The 27,152-nt window shown below is 42.2% G+C and overlaps 1 protein-coding gene across 7 annotated transcripts in view; it reads left to right on the forward strand.

The window, feature by feature from the left end:
- LIMS1 (LIM zinc finger domain containing 1) overlaps positions 1 to 26,874 on the forward strand; it is a 253,547-nt gene extending 226,673 nt beyond the window's left edge. For all 7 annotated transcript variants that reach the window (XM_069204474.1, XM_069204476.1, XM_069204475.1 and 4 more), the window contains exons 5-10: positions 4,339 to 4,488; positions 7,109 to 7,259; positions 11,729 to 11,821; positions 12,142 to 12,190; positions 19,832 to 19,907; positions 24,899 to 26,874. In XM_069204474.1, the coding sequence (XP_069060575.1) occupies positions 4,339 to 4,488; positions 7,109 to 7,259; positions 11,729 to 11,821; positions 12,142 to 12,190; positions 19,832 to 19,907; positions 24,899 to 25,013 (634 nt within the window). In that variant the 3' untranslated portion in view covers positions 25,014 to 26,874. The remainder of the gene's footprint in view (positions 1 to 4,338; positions 4,489 to 7,108; positions 7,260 to 11,728; positions 11,822 to 12,141; positions 12,191 to 19,831; positions 19,908 to 24,898) is intronic.
- Positions 26,875 to 27,152: the final 278 nt, after the last annotated feature.

A 27,152-nucleotide genomic window follows, 5' to 3' on the forward strand; every position in this document is an offset into this window, starting at 1 on the left:
AACAAATTGTATCTGAGGCCAGAACTAGTTTCTAAACAGCAAAAAGGATACCCTAATGGTACATTGGTTGATGAACAGCATGGAAGTTGAAGAGAAAATATATCCCCCAAAACGGAATCTGAGCCAGACATAAAAATAACCAAACATTATCTGGATGAAAAGAGAGGGGTGGGGGGGACTAATGAGGCAGACCCTTGCTTTCAGATCCAAATAGGGCAAATAACAAGAAACGTAACTATATTAACCGCTCAGAGAATCCCAAAGAGATATATATATTTTTTAACAAGGCTGATTCTGAAGAGAAGAGCAGTTACCTACGTTGTCTTTTTCTTGCAGTGTAAATATTCCCGTAGGTAGCTCAAACCACCCTTCTTACTGCCAGTCGACAAATTTAGGAATTGCTGGAAGGGGGGGACATGCCTTCTTCTCACACTATCCCATCTGGCAATCAGAGGCTGATGTTACTGAAGAAGTTGAGTCCTACCCTTCCTTTCCAACACAAACCAAGGACTCTGTTACCCCGTTTCCAGTGCACCTCCAGCCTTCTACTTTTGCCACGCTCACAAATACACTTACTTGACATGAATTGTCTGTGGAATTCACCTTGGGCTGGAAGCAGGGTGGAGACCATTTGGATATGATGCAGCTGTATGATGCCCTACATCTCCTGTGTAGTCTATTATGGAGTTTGAGGTTTCTCTTTCTAGTATTTGGTGTATGTAATTCCTATTTTTGTCAATTAATACTTCAACAGCACTTCCCTGTATCATATATTCCAAAGGAAAGAGTTGTCACAAGTTTAGAAATTCTCAGTCCAGCACCATCCAGCTGTATGGAAGACAGTCCATTAAAGATTAGGAATAGTCTTTACAAGAGATGCTACAATCACTGCAAGCTTTGCAGTGATCGGAATTGTAGCAGAATAATGCAAGAGCACTTCAGTTGACAATTCACAACTGTAGGAAGTTGGCTCTGTATATACTATCCCAAAGTGAGAGATAGTGTGCACAGAGTCCAAGGGTTCCCCTTAGAGGTTGATAGTGGCAAAATTATATAACTCTAATGCTCTATTGTGGTAGTGTGGTCGAGCAGTAGGCTTATCAGAGGGTAGTGTTAAGCATTTGTTGTACACACACGGGCAATAAATGAGAACACACACTCAAACTTAATTCCAGGCCAATAGGTTTTTATATAGAAAAATATTATTTTCTTTATTTTAGAACCACAAGATTCAGAATTCAAGTAAGTACATAAATTGTAAGGTTCTTGGCATAGGTAAATATGGATCTTTAAATTAAAACAGTAAGGTACACAGTTTTGGCAAAAATGGCAATGAGCTATTTTAAAAGTTGACACAGTGCAAAAATCAACAGTTCCTGGGGGAGGTAAGTATTGGTTAGTTTTTCAGGTAAGTAAAGCACTTACAAGTTCAGTCTCCAGGGCACAGGCAGCCCACCGTTGGCGGTTCAAGTCAACCCCAAACACCCAGCACCAACAACACAGGGCCGGTCGGGTGCAGAGGTCAAAGTAGGGCCCAAATAGCATAGGTGCCTATGGAGAATAGGGGTGCTCCGGTTCCAGTCTGCTAGCAGGTAAGTACCTGTGTCCTTGGGGAGCAGACCAGGGGGGTTTTGTAGAGCACTGGGGGGGTCACAAACAGGCTCACAAAATACACCCTCAGCGCCAGAGGGGCGGCTGGGTGCAGTGTGCAAAGTATGTGTCGGGTTGTAGATAGAAGTCAATGGAGAACCCCGGGGGTCACTCTGGCGATGCAGGAAGGGCACAGGGGGTGCTTCTTGGGCCAGCCACAGACTGGGCAAAGATGAGGGCCGCCTGCTGGACACTCCTGCACCGGTAGTTGGTTTCTCTCAGGCATGAGGGCTGCGGGTGCAGTGCTACTTCCAGGCGTCTGGTTCCTTTGTTACCGGGCAGTCATGGTCAGGGGGGAGCCTTCGGATTCTCCCTGCAGGCATCGCTGTGGGGGTGCAGGGAGGTCATATCAGGGTGTCCATGTTGTGGGAGTCTCCTGGGGGTCCTCTCTGCAGTGTTGGTTCTTCTGGACACGAGCTGGGGGCGTCGGTGCAGAGAGTTGGGGACTCACGCTTCCAGAGTGAGGCTGGAGTCCCTTTAAAGATGGTTGTTTCTTGGACAGAGTCGCTTTCCATGGGAGTTTCTTGGTCCTTTGGTTGCAGGGCAGTACTCTGAGTCCTCAGAGGTCCCTGGTCCTGCTGGATGCATCGCTGTGCAGGTTCTTTGAGTCTGGAGACAGGCCGGTAGGACTGGGGCCAAGTCAGTTGTCCTCTCCGTCATCTCTGCAGGGCTTTCAGGTCAGCAGTCCATCTTCTAGTTGTAGGTCGTCAGGAATCTGATTTCCTGGGTTCAGGGACACCCCTAAATACCTTAGGAGCTGTCCTGACTGGAGGTTGACTCCTCCTTGTTTTTCTCATTATCGCCTCCAGACTTGCCACCAAAAGTGAATGCTGTGTCCGGACTGGCGGACATCTCCACTAGCTGGAGTGCCCTGGGGTGCTGTAACACCAGGCTTGAGCCTTTGAGGCTCACCGCCAGGTGTTACAGTTCCTGCAGGGGGAGGTGTGAAGGCTTTGTTCCTGGCGTCAGAGTGACAAAGGCACTCACCCCATGTGGCCAGAAACCCATCTGGATGTGGCAGGCTGGCAGAAACCGGTCAGCCTAGCACTAGTAGTTGGACTGGTATGCAGGGGGCATCTCTAAGATGCCCTCTGTATGCATTTCTCAATAAATCCCACACTGGCATCAGTGTGGATTTATTGTGCTGAGGAGTTTGATACCAAACTTCCCAGTATTCAGTGCAGCCATTATGGAACTGTGGAGTTCATGTTTTACAAACTCCGAGACCAGATACTCTATATGGCTACCCTGCACTTACAATGTCTAACATTTGGCTTAGGCACTGTAGGGGCATAGTTCTCATGCACATATGCCCTCACCTGTGGTTTAGTGCACCCTGCCTTAGGGCTGTAAGGCCTGCTAGAGGGGTGACTTACCTATGCCACAGGCAGTGGGTTGTGGGCATGGCACTCTGAGGGGAGTGCCATGTCGACTCAGTCTTTTTCGTCCCACCAGCACCCACAAGCTGTGAGGCATGTGTGCAGGTGCTGAGTGAGGGGTCCCTGAGGGTGGTATAATACATGCTGCAGCCCTTAGAGACCTTCCCTGGCCACAGGGCCCTTGGTACCAGGGGTACCATTTACAAGGGACTTATCTGTGTGCCAGGGATGTGCCAGTTGTGGAGACAAAGGTACAGTTTAGGGAAAGAACACTGGTGCTGAGGCCTGGTTAGCAGGGTCCCAGCACACTTTCAATCATAACTAGCATCAACAAAAGGCAAAAAGTTAGGGGGTAACCATGCCATCAGAAGCATTTTCCTACAACAACAAACAGCTAACATTTCAAAGAGGCTAAATTAAATTGCCAATGGTGAACACAAAGAGGGCTATTCTTTAAAAACTGTCTTAGAGCATATGGAATGCGAATGTATAACTACAGTGTGTATGGAGGATACAATGTGAACAATTTACTTGTTTGCTTTTTCTGCCACTTTAGGAACTCCAAGTGTCCTTTAGCAGTGAATGCATGAGAATGGATAATAACAATGTTATGCAAGTTCCTGACCTAATGCGTCTAAATCGCATGTGGAATACCTCTGGCAGCACTTCTAAAACATTTTGGTGTATCCACCCTCACTCCCAGTGGGTGCTCTCTCTAGCAGCCTTTTATCCCATAACCTTCCAGCCTGAGACAAGGAACAATACAATACACACTTCACTTTCATTTGTGAAATGTAGCTTGTATCGCCGTTAAAACACTGAACTCCTCCATATCAGACGCCATCGTGCAATGCAGGACGCCTGCCAACACAATCTTTTGATAGGCCTGTTCGCTCTGCCTGGTGTGAGACAGCCATTGCTAAGTCCTGTCTTGCCTGTCAGTTGGTGCCAAGTGGAAGGAACCTCTATGATCCTCGACTACTACCAAGATTCATCTTCTGCAAGGACCTCAAAATCTTGAAGTGAGCTACAGGGGAGGCAAAGAAAGGGAGAGCGACTTTTTTTTACATTTTCTGTGAGAGTTCCATTTAATTTAAGTAATCATTGGTCACAGCCATGCTTGTAAGAAAGATGAAAGAAAACAGTTCCTTGAATAAAGGGTCGTGACTGTCCCCACCACCTCAATCCTCCATTCACCCCAAGATGTGTGGACTGAATGAACATTTTTGTGTTTTAAAATATGCTGAATTATACATTGCTCCCAACAAACTATCAGTTCATAACTCTCCTTTTCTGCGTGTATTTCCAGGCATCTCTGCCGTCCTTGTCACAACCGAGAGAAAGCCAGGGGGTTGGGCAAATACATTTGCCAGAAGTGCCACGCGATTATTGACGAGCAAGCTCTCATCTTTAAAAATGACCCGTACCATCCGGATCACTTTAACTGTGCCAACTGTGGGTAAGTGTGTTTCAGTTCTCCCCCAGAATAGTTATGACCAAGCACATGTTGGAAAGGGTACTCATAAACTTATACTAGATAGGATAATAGCCACCTGAACGAGTAGGGATGAGAGTTGTTTAAGAGCTGGTGCCTGTAACAGGAAAAATAATTTTATTAAGACATTTTAATGGATTTTTGTCTCTTTATTCCTTACTATGTTTAAAAAAAATATATTTTCAACTGCCTATGAACTTAGACAATTTGTTTTGCTTATTTAATACATACTGAAGTGACGTATATCAGTGATGATAATATCCTAGTTATTTGAAAGGCTTCACCCCAAATTGCCTGTAGCCAATTATTCTTTTACATTGGAATGGTAGTAAACTGTAATGTTTGGCTATTTGCGATGCATTTACAGTTCCCTTTTATTGCCTTCTTTTAACTTCACACTTTTGAATTCGTCATTCTAATACCCGTCAGTCAGTAGTTTTTTTATTTTATTATTATACTGGTGTATTTTCATAACCTTCCCTATTCTTCATCATTTTCAGGACATCTTGTTTTTAAAACTTATTTTGTTAAATTTCTTTCCAAAGCATTCATTAAAATACTTTTATATGGAATTCTAATTGCTTTTCAGAATGCAGAAACACGCCCAGTTTTATACTCTACACCACTGCTTCACAGATTTTGTAGAACCACAACCCAGTCCACTTTTTAGAACAACAAACTTTCGTGACCCACCTAGCTTTAATTGGCATGAGGCTGGTAATTTTTTAATGTAACTAAAGCATTGTGCAGTAGTTGACTGTCATTTATAAACAACACATTTTCCATTGAAATATGCACTAAGTTCGCACAGACACACAGTTAACTAATAAAACTGTATTGCACCGAAATGCTAACGTGTTGAAATCTAGTATCAGTGAATATTTATCATTGTGCATCGCCAAGTTAAGTGTCTTGCTTTGTTTTGACTATTCGAATTTTTGTTTCCAGAGCGCTTTCCAAACTGCTGAATGTGAAAAGTTTATTTGCATATGTTTACATTTTGTTTTGTTACAAAAATGAGCCTTTCCTTTCCGCTCCCTGTAGTCAGCAAGATTTTCACATAATTCACTTTTACTTTTCTTCTGCTAACTGCAAAGTGAGAGGAGTTTCTAAAAAAACAATTTCCATGTTTAAAAAAACAAAATAAGCAGCAATTTATCAGAAGACATAGTCTGGCATTTGACCTCTGTCTTTTAAGCGCAGCACATGTGAAGATAATTACATATTTTAAACGCATCTTTCTTTATTTATTGCGTGGAGTTTTCAACCAACCAAAAATAGTCTCGAAACGCTGCTCTATACATTTTGGTCCATTACTAAACGTTAGATGAACTCTTTGAGAGAACAATATCACTCTCATCCCTTTCTCAATATCACAAACTGGAATTTCATGTTCTGTTTCTTTAAAATGCATCATACTGGATGTCATGTATTTTGTGTACCCACCGAGATAGACTTACCTAGATAACTTCCTACGTGTAATATAAACTTTATCAAGGCCAGAATGTTATTCTTGGTTCCAAATTCTCACACCTGCAAGAAACCTAAAACGCTGTAGCCATTTCTAGTTCCTACAGAAAAGAGCATGGGATGTCTGTCTTATTTTCCCAGCATTGGGTGCTAGGGAGGGCCAGAAACTAATTAAATTCTTCAGTGAAAATTGATAGGTTTACCTCATGGTCAGGCTGGTTTGTCATAGGCATGTCTGTGAGAGCTCTCCTCTACTATAGTAGGCCTAGTAGTTGTGGCACCAAATACCAAAGTAAACACAATCACAAGACCATTCTTGATGATTATGTAATCCCTTGCAGACCGCTCCTACATCAGTTAATTACCAAGTAGAGCACAACAAAACATGAAACCGTGTACCTACCACAGTTGAGGTCCAAGGCTTCTCTGGACTTTCCATCAGCTACGTAATTATTTGCACATCACTGTGTGGGAATTTTTTCTCTACCCAAAATTGTACCTATCCTTCAATGGCAGTCACCATACAGGTTACGACTGATTTTGTTGAGACATCTTTGATGAGGAGAGCTCTTCACAGAAATGCCTACATTTCATTACCCTCCATGGGTGAATGTCTTGTATAAAAATAAAAAAAAAGAGGAAAAATCCTTAAACCCAGCACTCAGTTCAATTTGTAGTTATAAACCACAAGATGTAACTATGTTGTTGGAAGTTATTGCTTTATAAGTAGAACTGATTCCAAAAATATGAGTTATTAGGTCTGTCGGGAAGGGCTGGAGGAGTGTTGAAGGTGATAGGCGTCCTAGCGTGTCTCAGTTTTAAACCCTGCTCCAAGGTGTTGACTACAGTGGAAATAGTGTTGGAGTTAGTATCTAAGTAAAATATACATTTATTCATTACCTGCTCTACCTATGTACACTACCTATTCCACCTACTCTTCAGCGTGGATCAAGAGTGACATGTCCTTATAATCCTGCAGATGGGGGTTACAAACAATATAAGGGAACTTTGGGTGCAAAGCTGGTGGAGGAGTGAAAAGGAGACAGATTGGTTTTAGAGGCCCAAAGATGATTTGGTTTATGGTATTTTCATATCATCCATTTTCTATTACCAGGAAAGAACTTACAGCAGATGCCCGAGAGCTGAAAGGAGAGTTGTACTGTTTGCCGTGCCATGACAAGATGGGTGTCCCTATTTGTGGAGCCTGCAGGCGGCCGATTGAAGGCCGTGTGGTAAATGCCATGGGAAAACAGTGGCATGTGGAGGTACATTTTAGTTTGCTTTTTCCCTTGTAAATAAAACGTACGTTTCATGCCAAAACACTTAATGAACAAAAATTAACTAAGTAAAACCTTTTAAAGAAGGAACCTAGCATTGATGTTTTTCAATATGTGGTATTTTTAAAAATTGTTTAAAAAGAAAAAAATGAGGAACCATAGAGTGGAAATATAAATATTTAAGTACTTCTAAGTAAGAACGTATGTGTGTGATGAAAGAATGGGCTGGCACACAGCAGGTGGACTTAAAGAAATCACTGAAGACTCACCTGAATCTTCTACGTCAGTGGTTCCCAAATATTTTCGACCTGCGGCTACCTTGACCTACATTGGCCATTGCCCGCGGCTCCCCATGATGTCACTTTTTTACAGGTGAGGCAACATGAGCCCGACCTCTGGAGTACCTCTGTTTTTCTCCCTGAAAATAATTGGGATGAAGCAGATGAAGATATAATTATTTTAGTAACAATCTGGTCAGTCAGGTCCGATGTTGACAGAGGCTGTGTGGACAGGGTCTGTCAAAATGATGCCTGCATGATTGCCAGGATCTGGGATTAGCTTGGCACTAGGTCCAGTTGGTGCAGGCTAAAGTAGGATGTTTTAATTTACTCACTACCCGTCTCCCAGGAATTGTTGCTGCTGACCGACAACAGAACATGTGTCCGACCAGTGGTAAGCACTTTATTGGTTGGTTTTACTCAGAAGAAAGTGTCACCCATTTGGCAGTTGAATGCCACTCATAAGCACTTGAACCATGAAAATGTCACTCATAAGTAGTCTGAAAACTTGACAGCTGTGACAGTCTGGTCCCATGCGGAGAGCCTGGACAGACTCATGTTAGTGCCGTTTCATTACTGGTACTTTACAGCAGTTTTAGGATCTTGTTAGTAGAGTGTCTTGTTGATCAAATGGGTGTGATTTCTGAAATCTAAATTTTTACCTCATAATCAATGCTCGATTTTGCTCCCGAGAAAGTGACACTCATAGCCATGTCACTCACAAATACTCCGAAATTATGAAAATGGCACACATAGCAATCTGAAGCCTTGGCAGCTATCTAGCATGCACCATAGGGCGGACGTCTGATAGACGCACAGTGTTGGCCACGCCACCTAGCTGCTCCGTCTCTCTAGGCTGGCTCCTCACTCGTCCCAAAATAGTGAAGGGCAGCACTGCAGTAAGGGCCTTGCTGCCTGTGTGATCATTAGGCAGGGCAGGCCATCGTTGTTACAAGTAGTAGTAGTACATACGTATGCCTTGTTAAAGCGTACAAACGTACTTGTAATAACGATGGCCTGCCCTGTCCAGTGTCACACAAGCAGCAAAGCCTCCTTGTTTAACAGTAAGGGCCTTTCTGCCCGTGTGATCATTAGGCAGGGTAGGCCATCATCATTACAAGTACGTTCTTATGCCATGGCATACGCTTAAACAAGGGCCTTGCTGCCCGTGTGATCATTAGGCACAGCCGGCCATCGTCATTAACCAAGCACACTTGTAACAATGATGGCTTGCCCTGCCTAATGATCACACAGGCAGCAAGGTCCTTATTTAACAGTAAATCAAGAACCTTGCTGCCCGTGTGATAACTAGGCAGGGCAGGCAATCGTCATTACACAAATGTGCGTACGTACTTGTAATGACTATGGCCTGCACTGTCTAATGATCACACAGACAGCAACAACATCCATGCCGGCATCACTGTGTGGTGTGTTTTAATTGTCACACGCCTGGCCCCACCTAGGCAGAGGGTCACATTTGGTAATCGCGCTGGCCTTTACTGTTCCCAAGATGTCCCAGGCAACTACTAACAGTGCACCAGGGTGCCGCGGCGCACAGTTTGGGAACCGATGTTTTACATTGTTTTAATCAAGTTAAAGCTTTAGGGATAAGGAATGCCCAACCTACATTTCCATATACCATACCTAAATACAGAGTGGTGAAAGAGGATCCTTTGGAGCCGTGTCCACAATATAAATTCTATTCGATTTAGTTTTGACTGCCCGCCGTACGGTAGATCTAGGCCAAAGCACAGCAGCTGAATAGTCATAGAATTGATTAGTGACTGTTTATTCTGTGCCTTGGTCCTATTTTTTGCAAGCCAGTCATGTAACAGGATAAGAACAGAACCAAACATTCAGCCAATAAAGTGAACAATAAATATCTTAGAGAACCAGAAATAATAGTTTTGATTCTGCAAGGCTTCATGCAGATTGAATAAATAATATTGTTGTTTAAATAGACGGCAGTTAGAGTCTGAACTGAGAAAAGCATTTTTCTTGTAATCAATTGATGAATGTTCATCCAATGTAAAACATGTTACTGAGTCCCATTTCTGTAGTCTGGCACCTGAAGTGTAACAATAAGCATGTACTGGTCAGTCTGGTAGGTAGATCCTGGCAAAACTTGCCACAACTAGGATGGATGGCATCTGCAGCAGAGCCGGCAAAGGAAGTTCCAAACCTTAGGGCGCCAGTGGAATTTGAGTTCCTGTCCACCGTTCCATGGGACAATTCTCACTTTAGTTAATTTAGATAGAGTACTGCCACCACCACATTTCCCAGTAGGTGTGTTTCCCTTTTTTTTTTTTTTTTTGCTGTCAGTCTTTCATGCAAAAAGTGCCTTTTTCATATTTATTTATTTTGGCCAAACCATGCACTTCTTTGGGCAACTTGGTACTAGAGAGAAAGTTGTCCCACAGGATTGTTAAACATACAGTCCAGTCCATGATGTCCATGGTCCTCCCCGCAATACATTCCATTGTCTTACACATGACATTGAGCATCTTGTTGTACAGCTGTAGTGCAGCCTTGCGGCCAGACAATTTAAACTGAAATCTGACTTCTGTGATCAGTGATTGCTGCATTAGCTCCCTCAAACTTAGGTTTTCTGTGATAGAATTTGCTGCAGATCTGCTGTCAATATTGTAGACAGTTTGATGTTGGGCAAAAGCAAAAAAACTTCTTTCAGGACTGCACTCAAATGAATTACTGAAACTGGACTGGTAGACGGATGGGTCAATGCGGACATTACTGTTGCTACTCTAGTTTGGATTTGTAATGATACAACTTGCTACAAATACATTATTGTGCCCTAAGGGGCTGATCTGGTGCTGGTCTGACCAAGTCCAGGTATTTTGATGAATAATCCATGGATCCTCAGGGGCTGCTTTGTATTTAGTTCCCAGTCAGGTGGCCTGGGCCATTTCATATCGCCATGCAGGAATGGGGACCCAGGCTGACTCCAGTCTTCCAGCAGGCAAAATGTGTAGAGTCCAGATTGCAGGTCACATGAAACAGCTGTTGGTTATCTTGCATAAATACATTTCACACATTAAATATGCACTGTGGAATCATAAATGTTGTTGGATTAGGGAATAGCAAACCTGCTTCCCTTCTAAATGGTATCAGTGGCTGCTTGCACTGTGGATATTCAGTGGGGCGGGCACACATGTATACCCTCACTACCATTTACACACACACACACACACACACAGACACACACACACACACACACACACACACACCACACCCTCCTACTGCACACTCACTCCCATCCATTCTTAAGCATGCACACAGGCACTTACTACTCACTAGAACATGCACACACATGCACCCATTCACAGCACCCACACACAAATACGCATACATTCATGCATACACACACCTTATATTCATTAAGCATATACATGGCTACTGCGGTGACGGCAGGACCAGCGGGTGCCGGGAGGGAGAAGCACAAAGGCCTTCAAAATTGCTGGAGGCTTCGGGAGGGAAGGGACACATGGAAGATCCCACTGCCTCCTCTTAATTGTGGGCCAGCCAGTAAGAGGAGGACCTGGCCTAACTCATCAGAGTTGTGTGGGGTTAGTGAATCCTGCTGACACCACTCTGTGACAAGGCATAATTCATTATCAGTCATCCCATGGCATGCCAGAGCTTAAACCTGGACGATTCTATAATCAGTGAAGCTTCCCTTGGTCACTAGGGGGGAGGACTGCACAGGGCTTTGCTGCGCTGGAAGGCCCCTGACCCAGGTCTGTGAGATCTTCAGCCCAGCAAAGCTTGGCTGAGGCTGCCAAGAGGCTACACATTAGTGCATGTAAAGCATCTGACTGCCTTAACCTTTGCATGGGAACGGTCTTTCTGGCAGTCCCCTGCTCAGCCTGACAGACACTCCTCATGCTTTGGAAAAGGGGGAGGTGAAACCATGACACCAATAACTATGGGCCACCTTTGCATGGTATGCAAACAATCGGTTTACTTTGCACCAGTTGGAGTGATATGAGGATGGCCTCAGTCAAAAAAGTCATTAGCACAGATTGCCACTTTAAGAACAAACATGTTTGTTTTTAAAGTTCTGGTGCCTTTCATGTGTGTATAAATAGCAATTTTAGGAAAGAGGACAGCTGCCTCTTCCTTTTGTGAAATTATTTTGACTAAATATCGTTGCCTCCACAGCACTTTGTCTGCGCCAAATGTGAAAAGCCATTTCTGGGACACCGCCATTATGAACGGAAGGGGCTGGCTTATTGCGAAACCCATTACAATCAGGTAATACTCAACACATCAATTCCTATTCACACTCTTATTAAATCCGTTAATGGTGGTCTCATAAGGAGAGTCCAACCTTGGTGTGAGAGCCAGTGCTGTGCCTCATTTTTTAGATAGTCTGTGACCACATGTTAATGGCCTGCATAATGCGATATACGTTGGTCAGCCCTCCTGGGTCATGGTCGACAGAAGACCCCATGGTCAAAAACATTGTACTTTGAAAAGTATTTAAAAATCCAGCTTATTTTAATTATTAGACAAGATAAACTTTAAATAGTGTGCATCCTCATTTAAACTCTTCCTTTTTACCTTCTCTGCAGCTGTTTGGTGATGTTTGCTTCCATTGCAACCGTGTGATTGAAGGAGATGGTAAGCCACAACTTGTTACTCGATTATTTGGAATACTTTCCCAGCAACCTCTCGCACAGAAGGACATAACCACTTGCTACTTGTGCCTTGCTTCTATATGTAAGGCTTATCCTTTGTGATGTTTTGCTTATTTGCTGTCCTTGGAATTATTTTGGCCCCAAATAGCACAGAAAAAAAATATCAACCAAAACGAGAAATCATACTCCATGTTTCCCAACTCTGTGTTTCCCAACTCTGTCAAAGATACACTTAGTAAACAAACTGATGAAACATTCTCTGTGAAACTATGCTCACCGTTGTCGACGAATGGGGAGTAAAAAGTAATGGATATGCATATTTCATCTGGGAAAATGCACTCCCCATTAGGTAGTTCAGTTTTTAAACCAACTTTCAGAATAATTTCATAATTTAAAAACAATGTCACTTTGCAGAAAGCTTTGGTAACCAAAACCTTATTTCCGGACTATATTCTCCAATGTCACATGCGTTTTGTAATTTTTGGAACGATCCTGTGTGTTATATTTGACATACTTTCCTAGCAGTTCCCCCTTTCAGAGTACAGGATTTGCCAACACAAAATTCCCAAGCAATATTATTTTCTGAAACAGAGTCAAAGTGAGATGTTTAATTTTCTTCCCTCTAAGTCAGTGGTTCCCAACCTTTTGAGTCCTGGGGGCCCATTTAAACTTTACTAAACCCTAGGGACCCCACTGAATCATTACTGGAATCTGGGGAATCCCTACTGAGTGATTACTGGAAGCTGGGGACCCTAGCCTAAGCACCGTCGATGATTTGAGCAGCGACACAAAACACAACAAACAAAAATAAAAAACATTCATCAGCCAAATACACAAATGATGACTGACACATTTTATTGTATTTGGAAACACTTAGAAATTTTTTAAAAATCCTAATTTTAAAAGAAAGGTTGGAGCTTTTCTAAATTTAATTGAGGACATAAATCGTCCATACTATATTGTGTTTGACGCACCTGCACTGCTCCCATGAATCAATCTGAGGATACAAATGTAATATTTAGGCTCAAATTTCCAATTCCTTCACATTTATGCTACATTTTGAAATTTTCAAATGTTCATTTCGCTTCTTTATTTTTATACACTTTATTATTCTATTAATATTATTTAATTTTCTGAGTAGTCGCGGACCCCCTGAGAAGGCTTTGCGTACCTCCGGGGGTCCCCGGACCAGTGTTTTCTGTCTCCTTTGCCTTCTAACAGGTAGTCAGACTATGTCTTTGCTAGTTTATAGTATGAACCCAAGTAAGTTATTATCGCTTGATAAAATCAATTTGAGGCATCAACACGTCTGGCAATGAACTATATAAAAAAGGAGAGCTAATCTCAACATACCCCAGAATAGTAAAAATATATTGACTTCTTCAGGCGACTGTTATGCTCACCTTATTGCTGTCGTTATCTAAGCACTGATAAGTAACACATTAGCATTCTTGCTCTGTATTGAATATCTTTGTGACTTATCTGCAGTTATGAAGGTTCATGGATTACTTTTTCAAAATGTACCTTTTATCAATAAATGTTGTTTAAAAATTGGCAAACTAATGTATATAGACTTACCTGATGTTTCACAAACTGCATATTAGCTGTGTCAGGGATGTCAACAACAAGAAAAAAAACTTTTCTCAAACACCCTAGCTTTGTGGGCTACCCTGTTTTTTACTCTAAATCTTACAAAACACAAGAACTCACAGCAGAATAAGATTATAAATATCACATCTATCATAGATTCATAAATATGTAATTCATTGTGAATTCATTTTGGGAGACAGTTGAAAGAATCCCCTAAGCACTTGCCCTATTTGGAAAACAATTTATATTAGATGGGCCACAACTATTTGCTCAAGATCCAGCAAAATCTCCTGTCATGGATGTTCCCTCTGTCATTTATGTCAGAATTCCTGAATAAATTACATTTCAGAAAAAGAGAAGAATTGTGATTTGCCAACTATGATTGTTAACCATCATTATGTGAATAATAATGACTTGCAGCTTTTTATTATTCCGATTATCCCAGTGAGCGGGCTTGTGACTCAGAAGTACACATTTTGATACAATCTAGACTGAAGACCGCTTCTGAATTACGAAGCCAGTGACTGCACATCTACACCCCTGGTAACAATATGCTGTTGTCTTGGACTGAGTCACATTAACTTTCCTGGGAGGTCATGAAAGGAGTTTCAGGATATCCGCTGCTTTTTTAAGGGAGGCTATGGGTGATATACTTCAAGAACTTCGACAATGAACCACTGTGAGCCTGGCGGGAGGTGAGCCTCTGTTGCTCGATGCTGGGAGCTTCTCTCTTTATGTTCAAAAGCAATAAGAGACAAAAGCAATCATTCAGCTTCTACTAAGGCTCACCAGAAAGTACTTGTAAGTGGAATGGGAAAGGCACGTCAAGATTTAGCAGAAAGCATTATCAGGCTGCTAAGCTACTTGAACCGTAGACTGGGTTGTGATGAGGAAGAATAAATTACCAACTTTGCCGCTTGCCTGAGTCTGGGGAGAAGAGGAAGGTCTGACTTTTTTCACAGGGCAGTAGCTAGTTATTACATCAGGGTGTGTTGTGACTTGATGTTTGCATTCGTGGCCAAGACCACCAAGATCACTTCCTGGTAGTGGTGTAAAATGAATTGAATTTAATATAGATTTCTGAAGCGCAATAGTGGCCTCAATGAGGTATAGCAGAGCTAGGCACAGGTGGGCATATACAACTGGTACATAGTTCATACTAAGGTGCATTGTTTGAAGCTTATGGCAAAAATGAAGGGGATTGACATTGTTCTCCTTTGAGGTGGCGAGAACTCCATATTTTTGCAGTTTTGTCTGAAAAAGGATCTACTAGTTTTCAAATTTTGTGGCCTTTAGAAAGGTTTAGAAAATGTATGGATGCAGATCTGTGTCGCCTGTGTGGTGCTTATTGATAGAAGAAACTTGGACAATAACCTAAAATGGCTGTATGATACACAGAGGAGTCAAAAATAGTTTTCTTGTGAAGTAGAAGCCTGTGTAATGTCTGTAAATTAGCTGACATCTGTTAACTTTTGGGAAGACTCAAGTTAAGGCGCACCACTGAAATGACTAATAGAATACTTCGTAACAACCAAGCCTGAGACTTCCTTTCGGGGTCAAAGTTTTTCAGCATCTGAAGTGTGAAGTTTGTGGAATTGCCATACTCAAAATAAGAAAACATAGCCTGGAATATAGTTCTGCATCACTGAAAATGGGACAGGATGAAGTGTTTTCCAGAGAATTTTTAGGGTCCAAAACCAGTGAAGAAGCTAAAACTTTGGAAAGCCCACCAAATATGCTACTGCCATTGTAGCTAACATAGGCAAAGACTGACAAATAACGCTATCATGTTATGTACTCTGGTGCATCCTCCCTTGTTCTCTGCTGTAATGACATACTGCTCCTCGGTGCTTTCTCTATGCTGGCTTTTCACATTGATTGTGGCTAAGGAAACTGCTTACACTTGAGACAGGAAACTTCTGTACATGATACCTGAAAGGTTAAAAACACTGTCAGCCACACTGATAGCTATGGGGAAACGAGTGCATGGAAATGGACAACATAGAGAAACTGAGGAGACTAGAATTAATGAAGGTCCTTTTTGTGAGGGAAACGGCCACAGTTGGAGTTTGACTTAGGCAGTCATTCATGATATTTGATGGAGTGCACTCATATAATACACCCAAGTGAGGGAAGTCTGCTTCATTGGAAACCTGACAGAGAGGAGACAACAGCTTTTGGAGAGCCATGGTTAGAAATATGAGAACCATGTGGGATACCTGTGATTGGCAAAGGAAATCAGGCACATTGAATGCCTACAAATGGGGTTAAAAGCCTGGCACATGAATATTCGGAGAGAGCTCTTAATAAATGGGCCTTAAGTGGGACTCAAAATGCTGGGGTGTCTGAGAACGATCGCCTAGATTCTGGGGAAGATAACAACTTAAGAGGCTTGGTGCAGCCAGCCACTCAGAGTGGGGGTTTGGTGAAGTGGGTGGAGGCTGACAATACAGTTGTTTGATATGCCTAGATGGACTGATCTTTTATGGTGTCTGAAGAGGGGAAGCCAGCAGCACAGACAGCACGAGGGCAGCCACAGAGGTGGTCTGGGGGCTGGAATCTGGCATCAACCTCTTTTGGTAGTGAATGCATGGTGGTGCAGCAAGCCATTAAGGAAACCTATAGATTCTGAGCCTATAAAGAGCGTATCGCCACAGACAATGCATGAAATATTAGGGCCAGCCACACAGGAAACTTGACAGATTGTATACCATCAAAATTGGGGGCTGGGAGGAGATTGTGTCAGACCAGACCACTGGATGGAACCAGTTGCAACTATCCTGGTAAAGTCAGTCTGCAGAGAACTTGGGGGGAAGTCAAGGACGCAACTAAGGATCCTGCCACATGGACGCCTGGGGTGGGAATTAACTGCACAGTTAAGACCTGGAGTGAGTGGGAGGAAGTAATGGTAAATGTCATTATTTTAGAGGCATATTATTCAGATATCTTTATTGTCGGGAAAAATAAATGGACATTTGATAAGAAGATATTACCGATCTTGGCGTGAAAAAGCAAGATTGAAATGTGTTTGCAGCATGTGTTATAAATGACATGCTTGAGCGTTCTTTTTTCCATGTAGCTTCAGGTTCGTAATATTAGAGTTGTCTTTCATCGAAGCTCTGCTATCAGTTTTCATTGTGATGCAAAAGATTCATGATCACATCTGTGAAGGCCGTAATGCACAAAGGCACAGATTATTTTGTTTTTTCACCATTTCCCTGTTTTCAGGTATCCAGTAGAGGACTGCACACCAAGAAATATTTCAACAGCAGAGGATTCCTCACCGCAGGACATGACAATCTGTCATGTTGGGTGCACTTCACTGTGGAATGGAAAACCAAGGCTGCTTTAGATGGAGAGTATAAGAATGCCTAATATGGGGAAGACATGGGAAGTCATTAAACCATCTGCTATCAGTGATGAGACTTTGCGGAGAGAGGATACTCCCCTACATGTGAAAAGGGCTGAGACTTCTGACAGCACTACTTTCCAAAATCCCCTTGCAGATTCGTACCACTGAGGACAAATGCTTCACCTAAGGAGGGTGCGATACGCTCCACTTTCTTAAACAAGGACAACGGGGACCGGTCTTGAGAATGTCGGCCCCGACAGAAGACTTGACTCCAAGAAAAGGACGTCCTCAAACAATGAATGATATCCCTGAGAAAAATCCGCTCCAAAAAGATGACTAAGGTTAAGGCAATTCACCTTCAAAAACACAGTTCAGATGCTGAAAAGCTTTGACCCCGAAAGAAACTCTCAGGCTTCAAAGACACCAAGCATGGAACAATTTGATATGGAAACAAAAAATGTCAACCACAAGAGGATACACATACTGCAGATCCTCAGCTAGATACCATACAGCTCTACATGCGTAATGATCCAAGCACGGGACACAATAAGGCTGACTTTTAATTATCCTAGTCTCTCAGAGCCCAGGGTCCTTCTCATAACGAAAGGTACACCCATCAGATGGAAAAAACTCTTATTATGCAGTAATTCAGTAGCGTCATAACACCATCAAGTCTTGATGCAGGTTGAAGAGGGGGAAAACTTATTTTTAGGGTTTTTGTCTCTCAAGGAAAAAATACCTATTTCTTCCTATGCTGAAAACAGTACTTAGAAGGGTATAAACCATGCTAAAGCCCCAGTTTATGCTAGAGTTGTCACTACTAAGATAAGCATGATGCAAGTTCCCTTGTGTTACTGAGCAGTTATTACTCAGTGGTCTGAAATGAAAGAGCTGTGTAAACATCTTCCCAAAGTACAACTTAAGTGACCACAGGTGATTGTGCAGACCCACCCGACACGTTTCAGTGCAATTATGCAGTGTGCATTAGATGCGGCAGACATGGCTTGTACGAAATAAAGACTAGCATATCAGGGTTCCATTAAAACACCATCTCATAGTCTGTCTTTTGAGAGGAACACCTGTTTGTGCCCAAGGTAGAAAAGAAACTCCAGGAAAAAAAAAGATGATACTGATGATAAAAATCTCTGGTGGCAGTTTATCAGCAGTGCCCTTTCTGTCACAGATTCCCGACTCTCAAGCAAATTCAAGGCCTAAGCAACCTTTCCAAAGTCACTAGTCATACCAGACAGTTCCTCGGCATCAGTTCAGTTCACCCCAGCATTAAATTAGGGGTAAATAATGTGTCAGGGCAAGATCATGAGCAAGAGGTGCTCAGGGAAGACCGGCTTGGGCAAACAAGCAGTGACTCATTCCCCTTGATTACACAACAGCTTTCAAGGAAGACAAACCGTAAAGTCAGGTAATCTTTGTTGAATAAGTCATAGCCAATACCCAGGAAGGGATCTACAGGGAATGTCACGCAGTCCCAATAAATCATCTCCCCAGGTGTTACGAAACAAAGGCCATCTACCATTGTTCTTAGAAGAAGAAGCTGCCCTCTCACAGAAAGGGGCGATAGAAATAGTACCAGCTGAAGAAAGGGGACAAGAAGGAACCTCTGTGTACTTTCTTATTCATACATATGTTTGAGCACTGCAAACAAATGTGTATCTAAGACTTTTCAGTTCCTGTGAGTGAGTGAGAGTGGAACTCTTTTGAGAACTGCAGTTTGAAGAGCCTGATGACGGTCTGTTGGGGTTGAGAAAAGTCCCCCTGCATGGCTCTGGAGAGCATGCTCCTATGCCTCAAATTCAAAGATTTTTGACCTCCGTCACAGTACCTCTAGTTGAGCACACCAGCCATATGTGTGCACCCGAGACATTTTCTTTGACCTAGATTGAAACCCAGAGCAAGGCTTTCTGGTCTGGAGAGGCCCACCAGGGATACCCTCCTTACCAAAATCACTGTGAACTTGAGAGACACTCGGATCCTTCTGTAGTGCTAGCCACTCTGCTTGTGTTCAGCACTGGTTTCCTGGAGCCCAAATGACAACAGGGCAGCAAGTCCTGCAGCAAGGTGTTATCTTAGGCTCCTCCCATCCTTCATGTATGTCGCTGCTTCCATCTTTACAGTCTATTGCTAGCATTGTAAGGCATAGTGTGCTTCTAGAACTTTTTTTCTTTTCTTTTAAGTGGACAACTTTTTGTCAGTGAACACTGAGTATTATGGCAATGCCCAGGATGGTTTGCGCTTTCTGATATGTTATGTACAGCATTGCGTTAAGACGTGGACTGCTCGACTCCAGTACATTGCGGGGGTAGTGGACAGGTACTGTGGAGAGAGGTACTAGTTGCTCAGTTTTTGGCTCAGTGGTAAGGTTAAACCCAAGGATATCAATGCGAAAGGCTCAGATTGTCACATTCTGATGACAGTAACTATTGTTTGCCTTGGGACTCCTGCAAAAGATCCATCATTGTGCTGTTTGCTTCAGTAGCCAGAGAGTTGTTGTAAAAGCTGGTTCAGACAAACTGGAATGTAAAAGTATCAGACGTCAAAAGCTTCTGTTTCTTTCTCTTCACTGATATTGTGTACTTCTCACTTGAGGCAAGCTTTTAAATTTTATGTCACTTCTTGTAGCTGTACAAAATAACATTTGATTTCATGTGTTCTTTTTTGTCTTAGTTGTGTCTGCATTGAACAAGGCTTGGTGTGTGAACTGCTTTGCCTGCTCCACGTGCAACACTAAGCTAACACTCAAGTAAGTATTCTCTTGCTCAAATAGGTTGTTTTCAATACAAATGGTTCCAGCCCCTTCAGTTAACTATCTTGCTTTTGTGTACACTTAACCTGTGCCCCCCCCCCCTTACAGTGATAGATCCCTTGAAGGTCAGAATTAAAGCCCTTGGGTAGGAAATATTGAGGGTTAAACATTCTAAATTTGTTGGTTCGTAAATGAAGATTTTCAAGGGCCCTTTCTCGAGCGCTGTTAAAATTGTATTTGTTTTGGTGTTGCTTCAAAAAGCCAGTTCTCACTGAAAGGCCACTTCACCAAGTTTCAGTTGGTAGCATATACACCAGCATATACACCCAGCATATACACCCAGCATATACACCCAGCATATACACCCAGCATATACACCCAGCATATACACCAGCATATACACCAGCATGTAACACCAGCATGTACACCAGCATGTACACATGTACACCAGCATGTACACCAGCATATACACCAGTTACCACACCTTGTATTGTACTCCCGTGACTAAATGACACTTGACCAAGGAGCTGCACACCAGGTGGTTTGCTGTGATGTTATAGGACAAACCTGACCCTGCAGATGTTGAAGAAAGCAGTGATCAGAGGTATAGTGGAAGGGGAATATGCATTAAGTAGTTTCCAGGACCTTAGTCGATTACTGTAGGATCGTAACTCAGCCAAGAGGAAGTTCCATGTTTCCCTAGAACATGATCATGAGTATTGCTGTGGGGTAGGCTGCCATAACAAGGAAGTGTTTCTTCTCTGTCCATAACTGCTATTCCTGTGACTCTATAACTCTTTGCTGTTCTTTCCTCTGTCTCTCCTATCCTGTCTGAAGGGATAAATTTGTTGAGATTGACCTAAAACCTGTCTGCAAACATTGTTATGAGAACATGCCTGAGGAGTTTAAGCGCCGGCTTGCCAAGCGTGAGCGAGAAGCGAAGGATAAGGACAAGCAGAAAAAGAAAAAGCCACTATGTTTGTAATATTTCCTTCCTCTTTTGGTCACCAGTTCTCACATCTTCACTTTTGGTTAGTTGTTTTAGGACCTGCATTTGTTTTTCTTGCATGTATCATAACAGTCAGAGGGCGAAAAGTGCATCCGTTTGAAATGTGCAGAGTTTGAGGTTTCAATTGGGAATTAAACTTCTGCTAACTCACGCAGGTCGTGCATATAAACTTTCAAAAATACGTCTTTTGTACAACTATCAATGGGCAGTATTTGTTTGCATAATTAATGAGTTTAGGATTTGTTTTAAATTAAAACCTATGGCTCAAACACTATATGATATTGGCGTTGTGGAAATGTCAGTTTTGCAACATGTAGAAGCTGTCACTTTCAAAACGACCGTTTCCTCAACAATAGAGTTTGGGTTTTCCAAAAACCCAAGCATTAATTTTCCTACAAAAACACGTACTCCGTTTGTACCTTTGATGTGATATCGCCGTCCAGCACAAGGGATCGTAATTTGGACTTTCATCCACTGATGACTTTTCATCGCCTGACCCATTTCTTTCTTTTCTTTTACCATTCCTTACGTTGGTATTCTTGTTGATAACCTTATTTTATGATTGTTATAAAGGCTGCTCTGATCCCATAACACCATCAAATACATAGACGTGCAAGGTATTCCTGGTTTAAAAGCAAAGTTTTTGAAACTATGGAACGTTCAATTCACATGGAAACATGGAATGTACAAAGATTTGCAGTGTTTCCGTTTGTAGTTGTGTGCAGTGGTTGGAGTATTTGCTACGGTCACCAGGCTGTAATTTGCAAGAGTTGGACCCGGCCCTTATAGCGTTTCACTCTTCAAATTAACAGTTCCAAAACTTCTCATACACCGTGAATTAGTAGAAACCATCCTTTCATGTAGTATTCCATACTGCGGATGTTTGGAGAGCTTCGTGGTGTATTATGGCATTTGTATATAATTATATAACGTTCTCGATTTAGTGAAATAAAAAACGATTAACAGCTTCAAATATTAGATTCGCATGTAATCTGCAAAGCTCTTCTTTAATAAGTAGGCGTAACCTCACCAAAAGCTAGAATTAACTATGTTAGTCTATGAAGGTACTGGTCCTTGTGTAACACTCGTCTTTACAAACGTCACCTGCAATATGGCAGATGTGCGACAAAGAGTATTTTAGACCATATTATATTTTTAGTTCTCACTGTGGCGTGTTTTTGACCATTGAAAAGTCACACAGAAATTACTGACATTTTACTTAAATAATGCTACTTCTGCAATGCCAGTCTGTATCACCCATGGACCAATGAAGTGGCAGTTGTGTGCTTAATGTGGCACATACATATATATATATACACATATAAACACATTTTATGTACAAAGGTGCACTCATTAGTAAAACAACCTTGTCTGTGTAAATTCTGGGGTCAGCGTTGCTTTCTAGAAGATGTTATAGCGAAGCCTAAGTATTTGCTGCTGACTGAATCAAAATGATGTTTATAACCATAGCTTGAATGACGATCCGTCTCATCAAAGCATCAGGTGTTTCTTATTTCTCTCTCTGTTACTTAGTTTATTAGCAGAAACAAATATACATTTTTGCCTCTACATGGTGCTCTACGTTAAATCTCTGCTTCACCTTTGCACAGGCTGTTTATGGTGCCTAGAGGGCTGGACTCAATCTGGCTGGGGTGGGAATACCAAACTGTTAAATGACTAATGATGTGTGAAATACGTAGAAATCTTGTACTAGAGAGCTCTAAACGTTAAAAATAGGCCCTCTGCAAGCTTATACATCGTCAGATTAGCTGCAGTATTCGCCTTGCTGGATGTGTTTCAGGGTCAAAATACTTTGTAGTCTCCCACTATGATGATCTGTTCTGTTGACGGAGCAGTGCCAACTTTTACAAACTTGAATCAAATGGGTAGTTCAGGTTTACTTAACGTACTCAATAGTTAAGGCCAGTTCCACTTCAGCTAGAATAAAGCCTATGGTCACCGCTCTTTTTAATGCTGCCAAGTTCGACCCAAGCACGATAGGTTATTAGTCAGGGCACCAACACATTAGAATCCAATGAAAGTGTAAATGTGACTGCACACTTCTGCATACATCTCTTTAAAACAGATGTTAGAAAATGAGACAAGTCTCACTCCGTAGTCCAGAACAGTGGTGGCCTGTCCTTTAGGGCGGAGGCCCACCCCTCCCCCACCCCACCTTTTGCCCGTCGTGAAGTGTCTGTTAGGCTGAACAAAGGCCAGCCTGACAGACACTTCATTTTCAGCTCAGACAGCCAGGATTGATCCATGCACGATTTGCGCAGACTCCTGGCTGCCTGAGCTGAACTTTGCTGGGCTGAGGAGGTCACAGCTCCTATGGGCGTGACCTCCTCGGCTCAGCAAAGGTGCCTCGAGGCCCTCCCCTGGGTGACGAGGAGAACATCACCCATTGACACTCGCCCTGGGCGCTACAGGTTTAAGTCCTGAAGCGCCCAGGGCAAGTGTCAATCAGTGGCACTTCGTCACAGAGCGGGGTGGGGTCAGCAGTCTCACTGACCCCATCCCACTCTGTGACAAGGCTGGGACTGCTGCCTTCTCTCTGAGGTCAGCCAATGAGGGAAGGCAGCAGTCCCAACCCTCCTGGGACCTGGAGGCTGAAGGTAAGTGTGTGTGTGTGTGTGTGTGTGTGTGTGTTTTAAATTGAACGTTTGGTGCGCACGTGCATGTTTGAGTGTTATGAGTGTTGTTAATGGATGTATGTGTGTGTGTGTGTGTGTGTGAAAGAATGAGTGTGTGCGATCTTTTAAAATGAATGTTTGGTGCATGCGTGCATGTTATGAATGTTGTTAATGGATGTCCGTGCGGGTGTGAAAGAATGAGTGTGTGTGATGTTTTAAAATGAATGTTTGGTGCATGCATGTTTGAATGGTATGAGTGTTGTTAATGAATGTGCGTGCGTGTCTTTGTGTGAAAGAATGAATGAGTGTGTGTGTGCCCCGCCCACCCCCCTCCCTCCTAAATCTGCTGACCGCCACTGGGCAGGAACAGTACTAAAACCTGGGTGTAGTTTTGGAGATAAGACAATACTAGAAGTTCAGCATTGTACTTTGGTCTGGACAAATATTAGTAGTGTTATCGTGCCTTTTCGGTCCTGCCTTCTTGATGGCCCACTGGTTCCTTTGATAATGAAGTGGGTGCGCATTGCAATCCATTTTTATGGTTTGGGCTAGATTGGCGACACAACGGGTCTCTTTTCATGACTTTGCATGTTTTTTGGCATTTTGCAGCTGCCAAAAACATGCTTTAGCAGTACACATATCCGCTATCATAAGGCACTAGAGTGGTCAGCTGCACTGTCATTTTTATTGTGGGTGAGCACAAAGTGCTTCGTCCATTCTGTAATCTCTCTTTGGGCTTGAAACCATGCCCATGCCACGTCAGTCACTTACATTGGTTCGTGTGCTTGCCTTTTAAAATCCGCTTGCTTTCATTTGTGAAAGGCATGCACACGTCATGCCTTTTCCGGTGTTTAGCCCACCTACACAGCACCGGTAAAGTACCAAAAACATACGAGGCTCGATGTTCTCAGCCTGGGGTCCGGACTACTTCATCTGTTTATTTTCCACGCAGCGTGATTGCGCTGCATTTTACATAGCGCGATCGTGTTTTTTTTTTTGTTGCTGCTTTACAACGCTAATAGCTCTAACTCGAACAAACGCGAGACCCCGTTGCATTGAAAATGCTTGTTTAATGTTGAGATGGGCAGGCCTGTTTCAAGGAGGTCTTACTTAATTTGAGTGAGTGAGAGGCAGTTTCTCCAACGTGACTGTGTGTCTGTCTTGCACCGGGTCTTCAACTCTGAGTCTTGATGCTAAACCAATTGCCCTTGCCTGTGAATCCCCCCTGCATGCCATTTGGACGGCCAAACTGAGGATGCTATTTGGGCATGTTTATTGATGAACTTCAAAGCAATACAGTAAGGTACAAGAACATTTTCAAATACATCTTTTTGTGTATTTAGGAACAAATTCGTGGAGTTTGATATGAAGCCAGTATGCAAGAAGTGTTACGAGAAGTTCCCGTTGGAGCTGAAGAAGCGACTCAAGAAGCTGTCGGACACATTGGGGAGGAAATAAATAGTGCGCCTGCTCTCGCCTCTGCGCTGGAAGTTTGTTGTTTGACTGAAATGCGAACGGCGTCACAGACCCTCTTCGAAATGGTGCTCCATGTAGTGAAGTGCTAACCTCCACTTACGGTCCGAAAAGAAGATTTCTTTCTGTGATATATCTTTGCAGCTTCGGTTTGTGACACTTTGAAAACCTCTTTTCCTTTTGTACCCCCCCCCCCCCGAAACCTGTGCATTTATATTTTTACTTTGTCATCGATTATTCTGTAAGCAGCAACATTAATATAACTGATATAAGCTAACACTGTCTCACTTTGCCTTTTCAAATTATGCCCATAGTGCTTGGAGGTATGATACTTTGTACGTAATAAAAGGCACACTTCACATAGTAAAATTTCATTTCAAATTGTATGTTATTAACATTTTTTCTCGTTCACTGGGGGAATTCTTCTACCTTTGCACAAACAATGCAGATCCTACTGCCCTGAAGTGTATCAAAAGGAAGAAAGTGTTATGTAGTAGTAAATTAGGCTTAATGTCGGAGAAGGGACAACATGCTTATACATATTACATCCTTACATAGCATTTATTGAGCTTTCATTATTATTGTGTCAGTGAATCCTGGCCTCCTCAAGTAAATGCCTTTTACATTGTTTGCTCTTTTGTTTTGAATTTGTACGCTCATCGTATTTCAGGTTATATTTGTATATTAACACATGTATAATAATTATAATTTCAAGTGGAAGTTCCTTTGTATTTGATAAATGAAAACCTGATTTTACGATATTCTCAAAGGAGATCTGTGAATGATATACTGCTGTGTTAAAAGTGAGTGTTTTGGACCACTTGTCTCATGGTGAATCAGTTCATTCCATTTTCATTGCGGAGTCATGATTTGGAAAGCAAAGCGTAATGCAGAAATTAAAGCATTCTATTACTGGGAAGGACCCGTAGCTATCAATTTATGAGTAATCTTGAAAAAATAAAAGACAACTTTTTCTAGCATCATCTTGTTAACTAGAAAATCACACCACGTGCCTCTTGGTCGTGGGTTTTCATTTTTCCCCCAAGAGAAAAAGTATTGTGTTCAAGCACTTAAATCGCGTTCATTCATCAGCACCACAGGTTTTGTCATTTTGTGAATTAAGGCAGTTTTGATTATTATTGCCTGTAAGCATTGTATAAAAAACTGATTCATGCAGTAATTACCTATGTCCAAGGGCACCTTCCGAGTCAGAAGAACATATGTATTCACACATCCTGAATTTGCCAATATCTTTAGTATTGGTAATTCCAAGTGTGGCAGTACCACATAAATAATCCCAGTAAACTCTGAATGACACTCACAATAGAAATATTTACCTTTACTCCCTACATGTCAGTGTTATTGAATAGATCTGGAAAAGTTGCTGGGCAATTTTTATAATAACTCAAGCTGGTGGATTACTGGAATTTAGAGATCAATGATTATATAGCTGAATTAGGCCCCATACGTGTGCCTTTTATAAGAATACTATTAAACAGATACCTTTATTTTGTCTTTCCATGGTGTCCTAACACGTATGCTCCGAACTGGTACTCCTTAATGTGCATTTAAACAACTGTAGCGTTTTTTTGTTTATGCCGTAGAATATTGGTAAAGCTGAAGTTCCTCCTATTCTAAAATAAATAAGACTACAATAGTCTACCTTAATAATTTCGTAGGACTGTGAGGGTGAAGATAACTTGTTTCAGCTGTCTTATTGCAATAAACCATATTTGTTTCTCATATGTTTTCTCCTTCTCTGCATCTCTTTTCTGTTTATTCATATTTAGAAATATATACATCACAGCTATTTTCCAATATAATCAATAAAATTGGTATAGTCTAAGGAATTTGTTTTTTTATTATTTTAGTATACTGAAATATGTTCTCTTTTGGAAAGTTCAGGACGCTGGCATGAGACTTCTAACAAACATGGAGATATATATATGTTCGATGGCATGTGTAGCTGCAGATACACTTGCTGTGCATACATACGTCTGCCATCTAGTGTTGGGCTCGGAGTGTTACAAGTTGTTTTTCTTCGAAGAAGTGTTTTCGAGTCACGGGATCGAGTGACTCCTCCTTTTCGGCTCCATTGCGCAATGGCATCTACTTCATGTTAGA

The sequence above is a fragment of the Pleurodeles waltl genome, chromosome 8 (assembly GCF_031143425.1).
Source record: "Pleurodeles waltl isolate 20211129_DDA chromosome 8, aPleWal1.hap1.20221129, whole genome shotgun sequence".
Taxonomy (NCBI): domain Eukaryota; kingdom Metazoa; phylum Chordata; class Amphibia; order Caudata; family Salamandridae; genus Pleurodeles; species Pleurodeles waltl.